The sequence below is a fragment of the Heteronotia binoei genome, chromosome 2 (genome assembly GCF_032191835.1).
Source record: "Heteronotia binoei isolate CCM8104 ecotype False Entrance Well chromosome 2, APGP_CSIRO_Hbin_v1, whole genome shotgun sequence".
Taxonomy (NCBI): Eukaryota; Metazoa; Chordata; class Lepidosauria; order Squamata; family Gekkonidae; genus Heteronotia; species Heteronotia binoei.
In genome coordinates this window covers 203671340-203688478 of record NC_083224.1, presented here as the reverse complement: position 1 = coordinate 203688478, position 17139 = coordinate 203671340, and the positions used below count along the sequence as shown (strand labels likewise).

At 47.0% G+C, this 17139-nt stretch overlaps 1 protein-coding gene across 17 annotated transcripts in view; it reads left to right on the top strand.

Annotated features, from left to right (window-relative positions):
* Positions 1-17139, top strand: part of PTPRS (protein tyrosine phosphatase receptor type S) — a 422866-nt gene that overhangs the window by 328362 nt on the left and 77365 nt on the right. For 12 of the 17 annotated variants that reach the window (XM_060232878.1, XM_060232884.1, XM_060232883.1 and 9 more), the window contains 6 exons: positions 3475-4065; positions 4703-4800; positions 6560-6822; positions 8516-8609; positions 10948-11163; positions 13823-13980. In XM_060232878.1, coding sequence (XP_060088861.1) covers positions 3475-4065; positions 4703-4800; positions 6560-6822; positions 8516-8609; positions 10948-11163; positions 13823-13980 — 1420 coding nt within the window. The remainder of the gene's footprint in view (positions 1-3474; positions 4066-4702; positions 4801-6559; positions 6823-8515; positions 8610-10947; positions 11164-13822; positions 13981-17139) is intronic. The other 5 variants (XM_060232887.1, XM_060232886.1, XM_060232891.1 and 2 more) reach the window with 1 other exon arrangement.

Below are 17139 nucleotides of genomic sequence, written 5' to 3'. Positions count from 1 at the left end.
GCAGCAAACATCATAATGAGCAGGTCTGCAGGAAAACATGTCGTGTGCAACAACTGCAGTTCCTTGCGAGACAAGCCTTGGATCCCTTCACCATAGTCAGCTCTCAGCAGTAGACAAACAGCTCCGTGGCATTTCAGTTTCATTTATTTCTGTCTTGCAAGCCACTTTTGTATCCATGCAATGGGGCAAATATCTTCTCCTGGCAAAAACCACCTCTGAATAATATTTTAGGGCACTTACTGAGATTCTAGAGAGAGAAGTATGGGTTAACAGAAGAACCCTGCTGGATCAGCCCAATAGTCCATCTAGTCCAGCCTCCTGTCTCACACAGTGGCCAGCCAGTTCCTCTGGACAGACAACAACAGGACATGGAGGTTGAGGCCTTCCGCAATGTGGGCTCCCAGCTTGGGGATTCAGAGGTTTGTGTGAGGGTTCCCCTCAGTCACCATGGCTAGTAGCCATTGATAGGCCTATCAATGAATCTCCCTAACCCCTTTCAGAGCTGTTTACTTCTGGAGCCATCACTACATCTTCTGGCAGGGAATTCCACATTTTAATGACTCTCTATGTAAAATTGTATTTCTTTTGACCATCCTGAACTGACTGCCCATCAGCCTCATGGGATGCCCTCCAGTTCTAGTATTTTGGGAGAGGGAGAAAAAGTTCTCTAAAAAAGACCTTCTTCCACTACTCTGCATAAAGTAAAGATATTGGAGGTTGGTGGGTTTCGTTTAGCTGTGCATTGGAGTGGTGCATCCTGACAAAGTAAGTGACTACTTGACTCAGCTGCTTGTACAGTACACACTTCCGGGAGCATCTCCAGAGAAAGGTACCCACTTTTCCTATAGGGCATTCCCCTTCCAAGCCTCCCTGCCTTAGTGAAGATTCGGCCTTTTGTTTGCTGCTTGCTTCCTTCTCCCTAGATCTCTTTTCATCACAAGCAAGTCATGAATTCTCATTCACCTATGAAGAGCTATTTCTCTGGCAATTCAATTACCTCTGCCTTCAAACACCTACTTTTTATCCAGTTTTGGGGAACATTTCCCCCCCCTTTTCAGGTCTTTCAAATCGGTAGCTGACATTCATACAGGCTCTCTATTGTTGGGTCAAATACATATCTCAGAAATGGGACTGTATTTGCTTCCCCTCCACCCCCATCCTTCTTTGTTGCCTTGTGCTTAAAACTCGGATCCAAAACAACTACATACGGCAACATTTCTCTCTCCCTCCCTTAATGAAACTGAAACCACTGGTCACTGCCATTTTGGCCTAGGGTGTCCCTCTTTATGACTTCTGCTGTAACTTTGCCATCATAGAATCCTAGAGATGGAAGGGACCTCCAGAGTCTTCTTCAGATCACTTAATGCCCCTCCTCCCTTAAATTGTTCTGCCAGCTTTCTGTTGCTGCCTGGCACTCCACAGATCTCCTGTTCCCTTAAAGGGGTTCACCATATTCTCCCTTCCTGGCCCTTACACCAATAACACCCCCTGCGCACACCCCACAGAATGCTGATATGGCATCCCCACTCCATTTTCCATAAGCAAACTGAAAAGTCTTGTACGTTGCCTTTGCATTCTGCGATATTGCTATGTATACACTTTACCTCTTCAGCATTGCCACCTTCAGCTCCCTCCAAAATCTCACAGTTTAAACATTCTCTCTTAGTGCCCTTTGGCCTGGTGCTCCTTTCCAGGACACCTCAAATTCCCTCTCTCTCGAAGAAATTAACAAATAGATAGAAGGGAAATGGAACTTATTGTATGAAAGATAATAAGAATATAGTGTAAAAAGGGGTTAACTGTAGAATGTATGATTTGGGTTAGGTTAGAACAAAGGATTTTGTATTCTAATGATATAAGTGTATAATGCATCCCACTGTCTACATCCCTAAGTTTATGTTTTGTATATTTTTTCTTTTTTTTTTTGTTAAATGTAATAAAAAGTTAAAACTAAAAAAAAAAATTCCCCCCTCTCTCTCTCTCTCTCTCTCTCTCTCTCTCTCATTCATTCAGACTTTAGTTCAAAACCCATCTTTCCATTGAAGCCTTTGGTTGAACTCCTTAGTCTTCATTGCCTATTGGAATGAATCCTAAATACACTCTTGTTGTCTCTGACTCTCCCCCAGTACGTGCACATGAACACATACAGATCGAGATGTTAGTCTGTCCACAGCAGGAGAAAAGAGCAAGAGTCCAGCAGGACCCTCAAGACTAACAAGATTTGTGGCAGGGTCAGAAATTTCATGAATCACAAAAGCTCATACCCTACCACAAATTTCATTAGTCTTTAAGGACTACTGGACGCCTGAACACATATGAAATTGATATTTAGATTGTAAGCATATAGAGTATTGTATGATTCTGAATACAGAAAGTATAGCAGTGGAGCCACATCACTAGTTACAAGAATAATAAAAGCAATTGTGGTCAGGGTTCAGGCAGGGAATTAAAAACAGAATGATTGATTTCAGTGGTACATTGAAGCAGTTGCAATGATGGGTGACTTCAGCTACCTTCACATTGTCTAGGCAATGGGCCTGTGACACCCACAGCTTTCTGCCGAGAATCTCAGCAGCCAGGCCTTTAAGCTTGACTTTGGACACTGTGCCTGCTGCACACACCATTCTTTTTTCTCCAGTGTGCTTATTCTGCATCTACAGCTACTACTCATGCCACTGGTAAAAAGAAATGTAAAACAGAGGGACATACCAGTGAATGGCAGAAGGTATAGAGTGGGCGGAACAAACTGAATGTAAGCGTGGGTGTGGCCTATGAGGGACAGGTAAAGGGCAAGGGGGGAATCCAAGGGAATCTGCATACTTCTGAATTACCTTCAGCTTGGAAGTGAAGCAAGGGAAAAACTGGCACAAAAGCATTCTCAGAAAACCTTCAGAAACTGCTAACTGAGTGCTGAAGTGAGGAAAACAATGCAGAACAAAAATGAAAACCTGACAGACATGCACAGTTTAAGTGAGGCAAAAGACCCATGCATAATTGGCTGTGGGCTCCTCTCCCAGGGGTCTTTCATGGCTCTTGTGTTCTCTAGACAACATGTGGAATGACTCTTTCCGACAGTCCCAGTCTCTCCTTTGAAGTAACATCAGTCACATATCATTATACAAATAAACATATTTTTACAGACTAATTAAGAATACTTTCTGGTTTTCTTCTTAAATAGAGAAACAAAGCTAATACTGTTATTTGCCATATTAATGTTTATTTTCCAAGTAGCATTTTCCCCAGAAATGGTCATTTTGTGTATTTGTTGTGGCAGAAACATGGTAAATATTCATAATATACATTCTGTGAAATGCAGATCACACAGGTTCTGCCACTTTTGAAGGGCGCTTCTTTTTCAAAGCTCCTTGAGACCTGCATTTTTGGCCACAGTGTGACACAGTGTTGGACTGGATGGGCCATTGGCCTGATCCAACATGGCTTCTCTAATGTTCTTATATCTTCTGTTTCCTATAGTCCCAGGAAAGCCTATCCTGTCTGTCCACCAGACTCAAGAAAACAGCCTCCTTGTAAAATGGGAACCTCCCTTGGATGCGGAAGGCCAAGTATTGGGGTACCGCCTGCAGTTTGGCCGCAAAGACATCGATCCCTTGGCCACTTTGGAGTTCACAGCAGAGGAGGATAAGTACACTGCCACCAACATCCACAAGGGTGCCACTTACATGTTCAAGCTGGCTGTGAAAAGCCGGGCCGGTTTTGGGGAGGAAGCCCTGCAGGAGCTCACCATACCGGAAGACGTGCCCAAAGGCTACCCTCAAATCCTCGAGGCTGGCAACGTCTCCTCCAGATCAGTGCAGTTCAACTGGTTACCCCCTGTCATGGCTGAGAGAAATGGGGTGATCGTCAAGTATACTGTGGCCTACCGGGAGGCCGGATCTTCCGGCAACCCACAGGAAAAAGAACTCCCTCCATCTCCCGAGAACTCGTACGTGTTGAACGGCCTCAAGCCCAATACCGCCTATGATGTTAAAATCCGAGCCCACACCAGTAAAGGCCCCGGGCCATACAGCCCAACTGTCCAATACCGGACATTCCTTCTGGACCAAGGTAGGACTTGCTGGTTTCTCCTGTGTCTCTCCTTGTTATCTGAGCTGCTACCAGGAGGCAGAGAAACACAATAAATTAATCAATAGTCATTTGTTGGAAGATGGGCGTGTGAGTACATTAAAAAAAAAAAACCAAAATTGAAAAGGCAGATAGTTTCTCTCTGCCTTCAACAGGTAAGTCCCTTTTTCCTCTTTCTTTCAAAAGTCAAGTCCAGACAGCCCTTCTTGATTGACAGCTGGGCGGAGCAGGCGCTATCACAGGTGGGCGGAGCCTTTCCTCAGCTTTTTCTCTCTTTCTCTTTCTCTCTCTTTGTATTTGTTTTGCAAGCAGCAAAAGGGGCAGGGGGAAGAGGAAAATGGTCCCCAGGAAATTAAAATATCTTCAAAATGGTTTCATTCATCCAGAGACTCTTTATCTTCAGCAGCCAATCAGCAGCCATGTTGATATTTTTGTTGGCAGTGCAGCGGGATAGATTGGGAGGGGGTGGCCGGATCTCTCTAGTTTCAAAACTCTTTGGTGATTAAGTTGGAAGAAAGGACATCTCTGTGTGTGTGTGGAAATGTTGCTATACTCTCCAACTGCTCTCTTTCCCACCCTTTCTCTCCTTCCCTTCCCTCACTGCCTTTTCCCCCAACAGTTCTGCCCAAAAACTTCAAAGTGAAGATGGTCACCAAGACATCCGTTCTCCTGGGATGGGAGTTCCCTGAAAATTACAACTCTCCTATTCCCTACAGGGTAGGTGTCAAGTTCTGCACAGTCCTCACCAATAAGTACTCCTTCGTGGAGGTGGAAAGGTAGTTTATTAAGTGATTAGACAGATACAGCATGCATGATACTTCTTGCTGAAACAGGCTTCAGGCCTCAGTTCCCTTAGAGATAGGTTTTGGGTCCATTCATTATACATTCAAATGCAATGCACCAAAATCTGCCATCCCCCGCTAGCATTCCAAGCCCCTCAGCATGAGAGACACAAAAGTAAACATTCCCTGGGTGTTGAATAACATGAGTTGGCCTTGGTGCCATGGCGTTCTCTTTTTCCCAGGGTTGAAACAGTGACTTGGTAAGGTCCAGACACAAAAGATTGAGCAGGCTAGAGCATACAGATAAGGAGCTAAGCAGGACCCTGCGAGGTTACATGAAGTCATTCATGGCAAGAGGCACTCTTGACAGCAGGGATTTACTGGAATTGTTCTACCACTTCGTGTTTTGTGTTACCCTGAAGTGACCATGACCCCCGGCCCTGAATTAAGGATTAGGAATGCTTGGTGTTGCCCCCATAATCCTTCTAGCTCAGCTTGAAGCTGCTTTGGGTTCAGCTGGTAATCCACGCTACCAGGACTCAGGGTGGTTCATTTACATCTTTTCCTTTACTCCCTTTGCTTTGGCACAAGGAGGCTTTCCCCGGACAAACACAGCTCCTTTCACCAAAGGAAAGAGGACCCACTATTGAGTGGAGTGGATCTACGGAATCTAATTGCACCCTTGTCCCTTCCTCTGCTTAGCAGTATTTGGGCTCTACTCCCTGTTCACATTGGAGTATGACAGAATGGTGTAAGGGGCTGGATTTTATGGACAACATCTCACTAAGCAAGCATCCATCATTACGTGGGACGGTGGCAGGGAGATGTTTCATCTGCTTTTGACTTAGGGATGTCACACAAAATTATAATGCAGTTCAGAATTAGAAAAATGATAAAACTCTCCAATGAAATCACTTCATCCCAAGAGAGAACAATCCAAACAATTTCTCACTAGGCTTCTTCCAGCCTCAAAGCCCTTTTTCCCCCAGTGCTTCTGTCCGATTTCACACATAGCTATAACAGGAGTTGTCCTTGAAAGAGCAGCTGCTGTGAGTGCTCTCTCAGCAAAATATAGGAGATTGTAAGCCGCTCTGAGTCTCTGATTCAGAGAGAAGGGCAGGGTGTAAATCTGCAGTCTTCTACTGTGGGGCTGTGACTTGCACCTGGGGGGGGGGGGGGGAGGGCTCCAAGACCAGAACAAGCCTAGTGAGAAATCGGTCTCCCTCTCTTATCCCAGCCGCTTGCATTGTTTCCTCCTGGCGAGTGTTCAATCAATCAAAAGTCACTTAGACTTGCTTCCAGATCAGCTACTCTGTAATCACTGGGATTTCAGAGGACTTTGGCATCCTTAGAATTTACAGTGTACCTCTTCAAATGTTTCTCAGCCTTTCTGCAGCCGCTGAGGTGCACGTGTAAAAAATGGAGAGGCAATTTTTAATGTGCTCGTAATGGGATTCCGAATTGATCAGTGGCTCTGCAGGAAGGAGGATGTTAGGTTCTGTTTCAGTCTTAAAACACTTGTCTTATTTTTCTGTTTTTGGTTGGCTTCATTTCCATATAATTAAAAAAAAAGAACCAGTTAACTGATTTTAAAAGCTGGAGGTGTAGTGTACTGAAGAATTCCCAGCTATGTCCACTGCCCCACCGCTCCGTTCTCCTTCTTATCCCTTTTTCTTTTCTTCTGGCTCTTTTAGATCCAGTACGACAATGGTGGCAAAGACATTGAGGTGGACGGTCGGGCAACCAAGAAGCTGATCACCAACCTGAAGCCCCAGACTCACTACCGGTTCATCCTGACGAACCGTGGGAACACCATGGGGGGTCTCCAGCAAACTGTGGATGCCCGGACTGCAGCCAACCTGTTGAGCAGGAAGCCAGAGGTGACCTTTGGGCATGACCTAGACGGCAACGTGGTAGTGAACCTGGTGGACGCCAAGGGCTCAGACTCCACTGTACAGTACGTAAGGGTGGGACCGCAGCAGAGCGCATTCACTCACTAAGATCCAGGGCTGTGCTGACCCTACAGCCCAGGATTTGGCTGCAAGGCACACTTACGCAGCAATTCAGCAGGTCTGGCCCTGTGCCCTCAGTTCCGTGCTGGAAAATGAAATAATAAAATGCTGCAAGTGCTGCTACTATCTTGTAGTAGAACTGCAGGGTCAGGCAGGGAAGGGAGAAAGCAGACTCAGCTCATCAACCTGAATCTTGCTATTCCAAAACAGGTTCCCTGGTTTGCTGTTGGCATTTTTAAGTGGTTGGAAAGTGTGTGTTTTAAAGAAGGGGTCCCCAGCCCCTGGGCCACGGACCAGTACCAGTCTGTGGCCTGTTAGCAACTGAGCCGCAGAGTGAGGCAGAGACTTTCACCTACTCCTCATTTGAAGACCCCAGTGGGGGGCAGGAATTGGGTGGGGGCAGCCAAGGGCAGCAAAATCCCTACACCCCCACCGGCCCATCTTCCACAAAACTGGTCCCTGATGCCAAAAAGGTTGGGGGCCACTGTTTTAAAGGGCACGTCTTTTCTCCTGTCGAGTGCTAGCAATAAAAGAAGGAAGGTGGATTTGAACAGCAGAGTGGTGGTTGAAGAGCTAATCCCCTTTTCCCCTGTATGGCCCCACAGCAAACTGAGGTTGTCCAATTTTCTATTTGTATTTTATGGGCAGAACAAGGCATGTGAACTTCGTCTTTTCCATTTGGGTGCATCATCATAAGCTATCTGAATTGTAGGCTGGGCTCAGTCAAAGCACGTTATTTATATAGATTTAAGAAGTGGGGGGCATAACCAAAAGTTTTTGCAACCTCCTCACTTCCTAAATTTGGTGCCTGTGAACATGGAAACATATTCAACAAGAACTGGGGAGGAGACAGCAAAGGGGCCTTCTGCGTACATGAAACGGTGTCACTGGATCAAGCAAAGCCTCCCTCTAGTTCAGCATCTTGTTTCCCCAAGTCATGAACAAGATGCTTCCTTCAAGCAGGGCAACAAAGGGCTTTAGCTCTTCCCTGTTGTTTTTCACAACTGCCCTGGCTTTGGACTTAGAGGTTCTGCTGAAGTCTATCTCAAGGCAATAACCATGCTATGTCAGTTCCGGAGCAGTGTGGCACCCACTACTCTGCTTCATAATAATTGTGGCGGGGGGAGGAGAGCCACGTATGTGCAGAGCCCCCAGATGTGATGTGGGGAATGCAGAGCCTCCCCAGATGCCAACGGTAGCCATCAATGCAGAACAATGGGGGGAGAGGGTAGACAAAGTGGTGGCACCCACTGCTGGTGGCCAGAATGGGAAACACGCTGTAAGACGAAATAAGGGGGGGATGTAATAGTATGCTCAGTTCAGTGTATTTCGATACAAAATCAGCTTGAAAAGTGTTAATCAATTTAAAAAAATTAAGCTGCCATGTGCATTACCAAGACCTACAAGAAGGACGTATACATACCATTATTATCCATCGTAACCATTAGCACTAGATGTGACAGAGGCGAATGGGGTGTCACTCCATGCAGAGAGGAAGTTTCCCCTGGCCCTGTTTCTTCCAGTGTTTAGTTGCTCCCTTAGTCTTACTCATCAGTTTCATGCCTTCTTGTTCTCTCTTCTTCACGTGGTGTGACTCACGCCCTCTCCATCCTGGTTTCTTTTCTGTCTGGCTATCAGGGCTTATTTCATAGTGGTGGTCCCCCTAAAGAAGTCCAGGAGTGGGCAGTTCCAGAACCCATACAACAGTCCTGACGAAATGGACTTGGAAGAGGTGAGTGGTGGGGCTTTGGTTTTTAGAAGGGGGTGGAAATCCTGCTTTGACTAAACCTGCAACACCAACCAATGCTATGTTTGGACTGGCCTAAGACACCATCCTCATTGGTGCAGCGAGTGCGTGTGGGTGGGACTCGCAGAGAATCCGTAGGCTGTACCTCTTGATGCTGGCTCTTCGGCCCATCTCCAGAACACAAGTTGGGGGCATGCTGCTCTCATTCTCCAGGGTGGATTGCCTACCCAAAAGACAGGCAAGGTGGTGTAGTGGTTAAGAGCGGCGGCTATTAATCTGGAGAGCGGGTCTGATTCTCCCGCTCTTCCACATGAACCTGCTGGGTGACGTTAGTCCAGTCACCATTCTCCCAGAACTCTCTTAGCCCCACCTACCTCAAGGTGTCTGTTATGAGGAAACGAAGCACTTTGAGACACCCTGCTGGGTGACCTTGGGCCAGTCACACTTCTCTCCAAACTCTCTCAGCCCCACCTGCCTGACAAGATGCCTGCTGTGGGAAAGAGGAAAGGGATGTGCTTGTAAGCCACTTTGAGACTCCTTGGAGGAGAGAAAAGCAGGGCATAAAAACTCACTCCACTCTGCAGTGTCAGACTAGGATCTGGGAAACTCCAGGTTTGAGCCCCCACTCTGCCCTGAAAGCTTGCTGGGTGACCAAGAAGGAGGAGGAGGAGAAGAGCAGTTGGTTGTACACCCTGCCATTCGCTACCTGAAGGGGTATTGAAGCAGCCTACAATCTCCTTCCGTTCCTCTCCCCACAACAGACACCCTGAGAGGTCTGTGGGGCTATGAGAGCTCTGAGGCAATGGTGTCTGGCCGAGGGTCATCAGCAGCTGCATGTGGAGGAGTGGGGAATCAAACCTGGTTCTCCCAGATAAGAGTCTGCCCTCGTAACCACTACACCACATGGGCTTTAGGCCAATCACACACCCTCAGCCTCACCTACCTCACAGGGTTGGAGGGAAGGAGAATGATGTGAGCTGCTTTAAAATGGTGACGAGGGGAATGAGGAGAAGTCACTGAGTTCCCATTGGGGAGGTATCTATGAAGCAAATATACTTATTTGTAACATTTATAAATTAATTAAGTAAAAAATAAATTGAATAATAAACGAAAGGATGGGCCAAAGGGTGTCCTCCTGTTGGACTCTTCTTCCTCCTCTTTCTCTCCTCACCAAGTGGGCTGTAATATTTTCTCTTCCCTCCGCCCCCAAAAAAGGGCTTTCTCCCCAACCACATGGCCAGGAAGAGTGCCTTTCCATTGAACACACTAAGGGACTTCCTGAGAGAGCCAACTATAATTTTTTTTTTTTTTTTTGGGGGGGGGGGGGGCTCTCAGGCAAGACTTTGTCTGGCCCTCTCCTCTCATTGGTGCACCCTTCGGCATTGGCGGTAGCGTCTCCGTGTTCCTGCCTTTGATGCCCTGCTCGCCCAATCAGAAAACCCGCAAGCAGCAGAAAAGGCAGCATGAAGGGGCATCACTGCCCACTCCGGGAGAGGGAGGGATCAAGCAAGTGTGTGGCCAGGCGTAGGGCCCAGAAGTTGCTCCAGATGCAGAAGCCTTTTGAGACCACCTGGGGCCTAAGGATGCTGACCCCTGAAAGCCCTGCTCTCAAACAGCCCATTGCCCTAAAAGCCTTTTGAGACCACCTGGGGCCTAAGGATGCTGACCCCTGGAAGCCCTGCTCTCAAACAGCCCCATTGCCTCTTCCTTCTTGCTCAGAATCACAGCTGTCCTGCAGCAGACCTTTCCTTAATCTGGAAGGGGGGGTGGTGGTCCAGGCCCTGCAGAGAGCATACAAAGAGGAGCAAAACAAAACCCTTGTCTGAGAAACTCCCCTCCTTTCCAGGACAAAAACTATGGGAGCCTTTATCACTTCTAAGATGCTCTGCATGTAGTTGTACAAAGACCTGTTCATATCTACAGATACGTTTTGAGGCCAGTATTGTGAGGCCTGCACATTTGTAGAAAAAGCCCAGCAGGAACTCATTTGCATATAGGCCACACACACCCTGGTGCCAAGCCAACCGGAACTGCATTCCTGCTCCAAAAAGCCCTGCTACTCCTTACTGTTGCAGAACTACAAGATTTGGGAGTGTGTGGACAGTGCTGGATGAAACTGGGAATAGGTGGCAGGAGGCTTCAGTTCCCTGATAGACAGGGCTGGCCCGAGACTGCCTGGCACCCTAGGCAAGGCTAACTTCTGCACCCCGCCCCTGGACTGAGTCACATGGGGGGGCACCCAGTTCTTCACCGCCAGAAGGCCAGCACCCTAGACAGTCACCTAGCCCTGCTGATGGGTCTCTTCCACCCTCCCTCGCCCCAGTTGATCCAGGACAAATCCAGACTGCAGCGCCGCAGCCTCCGTCATTCCCGCCAGCTGGAGCTCCACAAGCCATACATCGCTGCCCGCCTCACCACGCTGCCCAGCCTCTTCACCCTTGGGGATATGAAGCACTACAGCGGGTTTGAGAACAAGCCCCTGGAGGCGGGGCAGAAGTATGTCATTTTCGTCCTGGCCCTGCTTCGGAATGCTGAAACTGTAAGTCCCACCCCCTTCCTGCTGTCTCTTGTCTGGAGCTGCCCAAAGTGAAGTTAAACATAATATCACAAGAACACTTAGAGACATGCTACGTGCCAATGAATCAGGAGACTGACTTAGCTATCAGTCTTCAAGCAGTCTTACTTGCTATTAAAAAAAATTTTCAGAGGGTAGCATGAACATTTAACAGCTTATCATTCACCTTGTTAATTTATTAATTAATACATTCCTGCCCAGGAATTAAGCTTGCAGGGGGAGGTCCTCCTGACTGTCCTGCCAATCAAAGAAGCTTGTCTGTTGAGCACACAAGACAGGGCCTTTTTGGCAGCAGCCCCCATCTATGAAGCAACATCCCCATGGAGGTGCATGTGGCTCCCTCACTTTCAGGAGGCAGCTGAAGACGGCTTTATTTAGGACTGCATTTGACTAATTTAGTTTTTATTTATTGGCAATCATAATTGAGATTTTAAACTGTCATTCTGTATGTGTTTTATAACTTTGTATCGTAAGCCTTTTTGTGTGCTACACAGTAGAAATGAGGCTAATTAAATATATAAAACACTTTTTAAAAGAAATCTGCAAAGCTGAAAACTGCTCTGAAATAGGCTTTTTGGTTGATGGCACAGATGCTAGCCAATACTTACTGACTTGTGCACAAGCTGCTTCCATTAAAAACTTCATAAAAATTTTTGGGAGCTCATCCCTGGAGAGGACAGGTATGTTTGTCTTGAACACAGTGACAGCATTCTCAGAACAGCCCTGCAGCTCTGAAGACATTATTTGTGCCTTTATTATGAAGTGAGCTTCTCTGTAGAATGGAGATTAGTGCCTGGCTTTCCCCACACAGAATTACCAGTTGTCATTTTTTTCTTCCCCCTTTTTAAATCTCCCCATATCATTTTAACCCGGTTATTGTTGTGACTTTCGTGCCTCTTTCCTATGTTTTTTAAATAAACAGTTGGTTTTGTATTTTAACATTAAAAGGATTAGGTCGACATGCCTGTGGAAAGGATTTCCCTGGCGGATTAACTCGTCTCGCAATTTCTAGGTTGTAGAAGAGGCTCTGGCTCTGTTCATGCATTCATGCACGATGGATGCGCGGGACTTGGAAGGTAGCGCCGTGTGCTTCTGTGGAGCTCAGAGCCCAGCATGTCATCATGTTTTATTTGTGAGCAAGTGCAGTATTTAAAGAATCACACTTGAACCCAGAAGACCTGGACTCATAGCCCTTCGCATTAGGTGGGCTAAATCTATTTTCCCAGAGTGAATCTCTCTGAAGCCTGCCTGCCCTATCCTTCACTTAGGGCTGTTAGCATGTTGTGATTCCATAGCTGTTCAGGGGAAAACAGAGAATGTTGTCCCGCTTTGCTTCTTGAAAGTTTCTGGACCTTTATGACCAGAAAGATATGCCTGAAAGCATGAAACTAGATGTACTGCACTTGAGTGATCTGTGGATGTGGATGCTTTTGACTAGGCAGGCTGTCTTTCTCCAGAGAATTGCCCGTGAGCACAACTGATTCCTTGGGTTTTTGTACAAGCCATTTGTACACAGGACTGACTGGATAGGCCCTGTAACACTCACAGTGCTTTTAAGTTCATACAAAAATCAGCTTTATTTTTAAATGCCCTTTAACCAGATGAGTTTGCCAGGAACTTGGAGGGGAAGCCAAAGATGACTTAGAAACTGAAGGGGGGGGGGAGTAATGGGTGCTGGTGCAAGTTTCACACCCAAGGATGAGTGCCACTAAAGCAGCCAGGCTCTTAGAACTCCCGAACTCAAACTTCATTCTATTTTATTTTATGTTATTTCATTTAAACATTCATTAGTTGCTCAAAATACATAAAAACCAAAAATTTAAAATCACTGGGTAGGACTGCTAGTGTTGCAGTGTAGCAGAAACCAAGAAGGCTTTGTGGTACCTTGGAAGAGAGGTATTGTTACAGAAGCTTTTGTAGATTGCAGCTGCCTTGATTAGACACATGAAATGCTATCCTAAGCTTGCAAAGACATTGAGGTTATTTTAAATTTGTTGATTGGGGTAAACTGGGGCTTGGGGGCTGAAACCTGAGGGCTTACCCACTCAGAGCCAGCAGTGACAAAGCAGAGGTGTAACTGCATCATCATTTGCTACAGCCAAAGGATCTTAGAATCCTAGAATCATAGAGTTGGAAGGGACCTCCAGAGTCATCTAGTCCAACCCCCTGCACAATGCAGGAAACTCACAGACACCTCCCCCTAAATTCACAGGATCTTCATTGCTGCCAAATGGCCATCTAGCCTCTGTTTAAAAACCTCCACGGAAGGAGAGCTCACCTCCCATGTGAATACAATCTTTCCGCTGTGTGTCAGAAAAGCTGTGATTAATCTTCAAAGGCTAACAAATGCACAGTGTGTTGTGTGCTCACAAAAGCTTGTGCTGTAACGTGTCAGCTTTTAAAGTGGCACAGGACTGTCCGATTACAACAGCAATCATGCTGCACTGCTCATTTAACCCTAGTGTGTCTTATGTGCAACCACTTGTTTTAAAGGGAAGTGCAGACGGCTCTCCCTTCCCCCCCTCCCAAAGTTTAGCCCCTTCCTCTTGCAGCCTTACAAAATGCCTTCTCTCCTCCTCTCCCAGTTCCATTCTCAGCCTGCTGTGTTTCGTCTCTCCCCCAGACCTACGCAGCCAGCCCCTTCTCTGACCCATTCCAGATAGACAACCCCGACCCCCAGCCAAAGATCGACGGAGAGGAGGGCTTGATCTGGGTGATCGGGCCGGTCTTGGCCGTGGTCTTCATCATTTGCATTGTCATCGCCATCCTACTGTACAAAAAGTAAGTGGCCGTGTGAGGTTGTGTATTTGTCTCTCAGAGCTGTGTGTGTTTCCTGTAGCCAGCCAGGATTTCATGTTTGGTGGGGCCCACAGCAGGATTTGTAATTTGGAGGGGCCAGGGGGCCACCCAGTTTGGCGGCCCTGGGCTTGCCTTGAGTTCCACAAGCTCACCCCCCTTCACCTGTTCAGTGACAGCAGTTCCACTCCCCCCCCCCTTTTTATGTACCCTTCTCGCAGCAGAGAGACTGGCAAAAATGCTGCTACTTGTTCAGAGGGGAGGGATTGGAGGGGGGGTTGAAAGGATGGGCCCAGCCTCCCTCCTGGGCCCCGCTGTAGCTACAGGCTTGTCCGGGGGGGAGACAGATGGTGATATTCCTTTGTAAGGCATCAGGAGTGGCCTCTTGTTTTTTGGAGGAAATAGCCTTTGGAGAATTAGATACTTGGCTTTCACCTCTCCCACTTCAGACATTTTGGGGGGCAGGGGCAGGGAGGTCACTTACGAAGCTGAAGACTGAGCTCAGCCTTTGTAACCCCCCCCCCCCCCCCCAGCCATGATTTGGTTTGGTTTATTGGATTTATATCCTGCCCTCCACGCCAAAGCAGGCTCAGGGCAGCCATGCATTTGCTATGAAGCATGCTTTGCAGCTCTGTGCACACCCAACTAGAGTCAAGAGTCAATTCCGCCTGATTCTTCCCTTTCCAAAATGAAGATTATTACCCCAAAAAATGAATAGTATTATGAAAGCTTCCCACCAAGGAACCATCTGTAATAATCTTAATTTCTTTCGTAATAAACTCCCTCAGGAAAGCACCTGGTAACCAGTTGTCACCACTCAGGGATCTCCTGAGAACATCTAGAGTGACCCACTGAGGAGGTCTCCTGGCATAGTACTACAGCAATAACAAAGTGTCAGGGTAGAAAACCTAGGAAATGCCTTATAACCAACTATGTAGCGCCATGAGGTCTAGAAGTTAGGGAAGTGGTTTGGAAAAACAGCCTGGTGTAGTGCCTAGTCACATGCTTTCAGCCAAAACTACGGTACCTCATAGATAAAATGGAGAAGGGGAAAATGCTGTAAGCCACCTTGGGTCTACACTGGAGAGAAAGGCAGGGTAGCAATGAGGTTAAACGTTAATCAAACCAGCCTTCCAAGTGACTGAGCACCCAGCTCACATTTAGGAGTTAATTGCACTGGGAGGAAAGAAGCAGCAAGACAGTTCCCACCACTGCACAGACAATGATACACCTGTAGGAAACAGGAGAATTAGTGTTGTGTTAAACAGGGTCAGGGGACTAAGACTTCCTGGTTTGTCTATTTGTTGAGATGTTTATGTGTTTAGAAGAGCCCCGTGGCGCAGAGTGGTAAAGCTGCAGTACTGCAGTTGGAGCCATCTGCTCACGACCTGAGTTCGATCCTAGCGGAAGCTGGTTCAGGTAGCTGGCTCAAGGTTGACTCAGCCTTCCATCCTTCCAAGGTCGGTAAAATGAGTACCCAGCTTGCTGAGTGGAAAGTGTAGATGACTGGGGAAGGTAATGGCAAACCACCCCGTAAAGAGTCTGCCGTGAAAACATGAAAGCAACGTTGCCCCAGAGTCGGAAATGACTGGTGCTTGCACAGGGGACTACCTACCTACCTTATATGTTTAACAAACACTTGATGCTGAAAACAAACCATTAAAAAATAGCCAACTCATGGGGCATAAAGCAACTAGTATAGGAGTCCTCTGCACTTCTGTAGGGGTGGATGTCCCAGAATGTTGGAGATGCCACCCAAAGCATGATCCTGTGTCCCAGCCCACTGGGCAGTTTAAAGGGAGGCCCAATCAGGAGGAGGAGGGAGCAGCCCTACAAGACCATGAACTGGCTTATTAATGGGAATGATGGGATGCCCAGTATGGGGGCCCACTCTGCATACGTCTTCAGTCAAGAAGAGTGCCTTGAGTTGTGCCTCAGAACATACTGGCATCCAGTGTCAGTGTTCAAGTGAGCATACTCTAATCAGTAGGCAAACTGTCCTTTTTGGCATCCAGTGTAGCTTCCAGATAGCCTTCAAGGGTAGCCCAATGTAGAGCACTCCGTAGTAGTCTAGCTCCACAATTACAGAAGCATGAAAGCATGGACAGTTCCACCAAGCCTAGGAAAATAATACTTTCCCCAAATTGACTGAGATTCTTCATTTTTGTAAGGGGACGCTAGGGGAGGGTGGGAATAGCTCCCCACATCTACCACTACCTTGCTAATCCTCACATTTGTCTTTTCTCCCTCCTGCATCTTTACCGCTTTCCCGGACAGCAAGCCAGACAGGTAAGAGTTTCAAAGGCTTGGTGTCTGCTCTGGATTTCTGGTACTGATGGTAGTTGGGGGTGCTTTGGGAGCTGAAAAGCAATAGGCAGAACAAATATAGCAATAATATTCCCAACACTGAATTGCTAAATTGTTGCCAGGGCTAAAATTCCAGCCAGGTTGAACCCCCAAGTTAAACTAACCCAAGCAAAAAAGTTCTTGGAAGACTTCCAAGCCTAGGAGGCAGGGGTTACCATTGACAAGGCTCCTTGGGAACTGGATTATAAAAATATGAATTGTGTGGGGGAAACAGATAGGGAGAAATATGTTCTTGTCATGGAATTTGGCATAAGCCTAGGAACTGGATTTGTGGTTGTTTCAGGGTAAAATGGAAGTGGTTTGCTTCCCTCCCCCCTTCACAATGCATGCACTATAAGCCCTGCTTTTTTTTACAGGCCTTTTAAGGCAGGGGGAAAAGGCGGGACTTACTGAATTGTTGGATTAATGGATTGCTTCAGTTATTGCTTACCTTTATCTTCGGTTTTTGTGGTCTGCTGTTGCCGGTGTTGTTTGTATCTTTTACTACTGTTGTGTGTTTTACGATCATTGTCTGTGTCATTCCCCCCCCCCCCCCGTCTTCCATTTTAAGGTGTCTTCAGTGCACCAAAAGGTGAAACATGTATCAACTTAAACAGTGTAGATTAAAAATAAATAGCAGTGGAATTCAGAGCCATGTGATGTGGCAGTGGCAGCTGTTTGGCTCAGTAATTCCCAAATGGTGTGGGGCTCGAGAGAAATGAGTCAGTTAATTAAAGATTCCTTGCAGAGGATGTTGCCTGTAGTGTCTCTGCTTGATTTATTGCTCCAGCTTGCCTC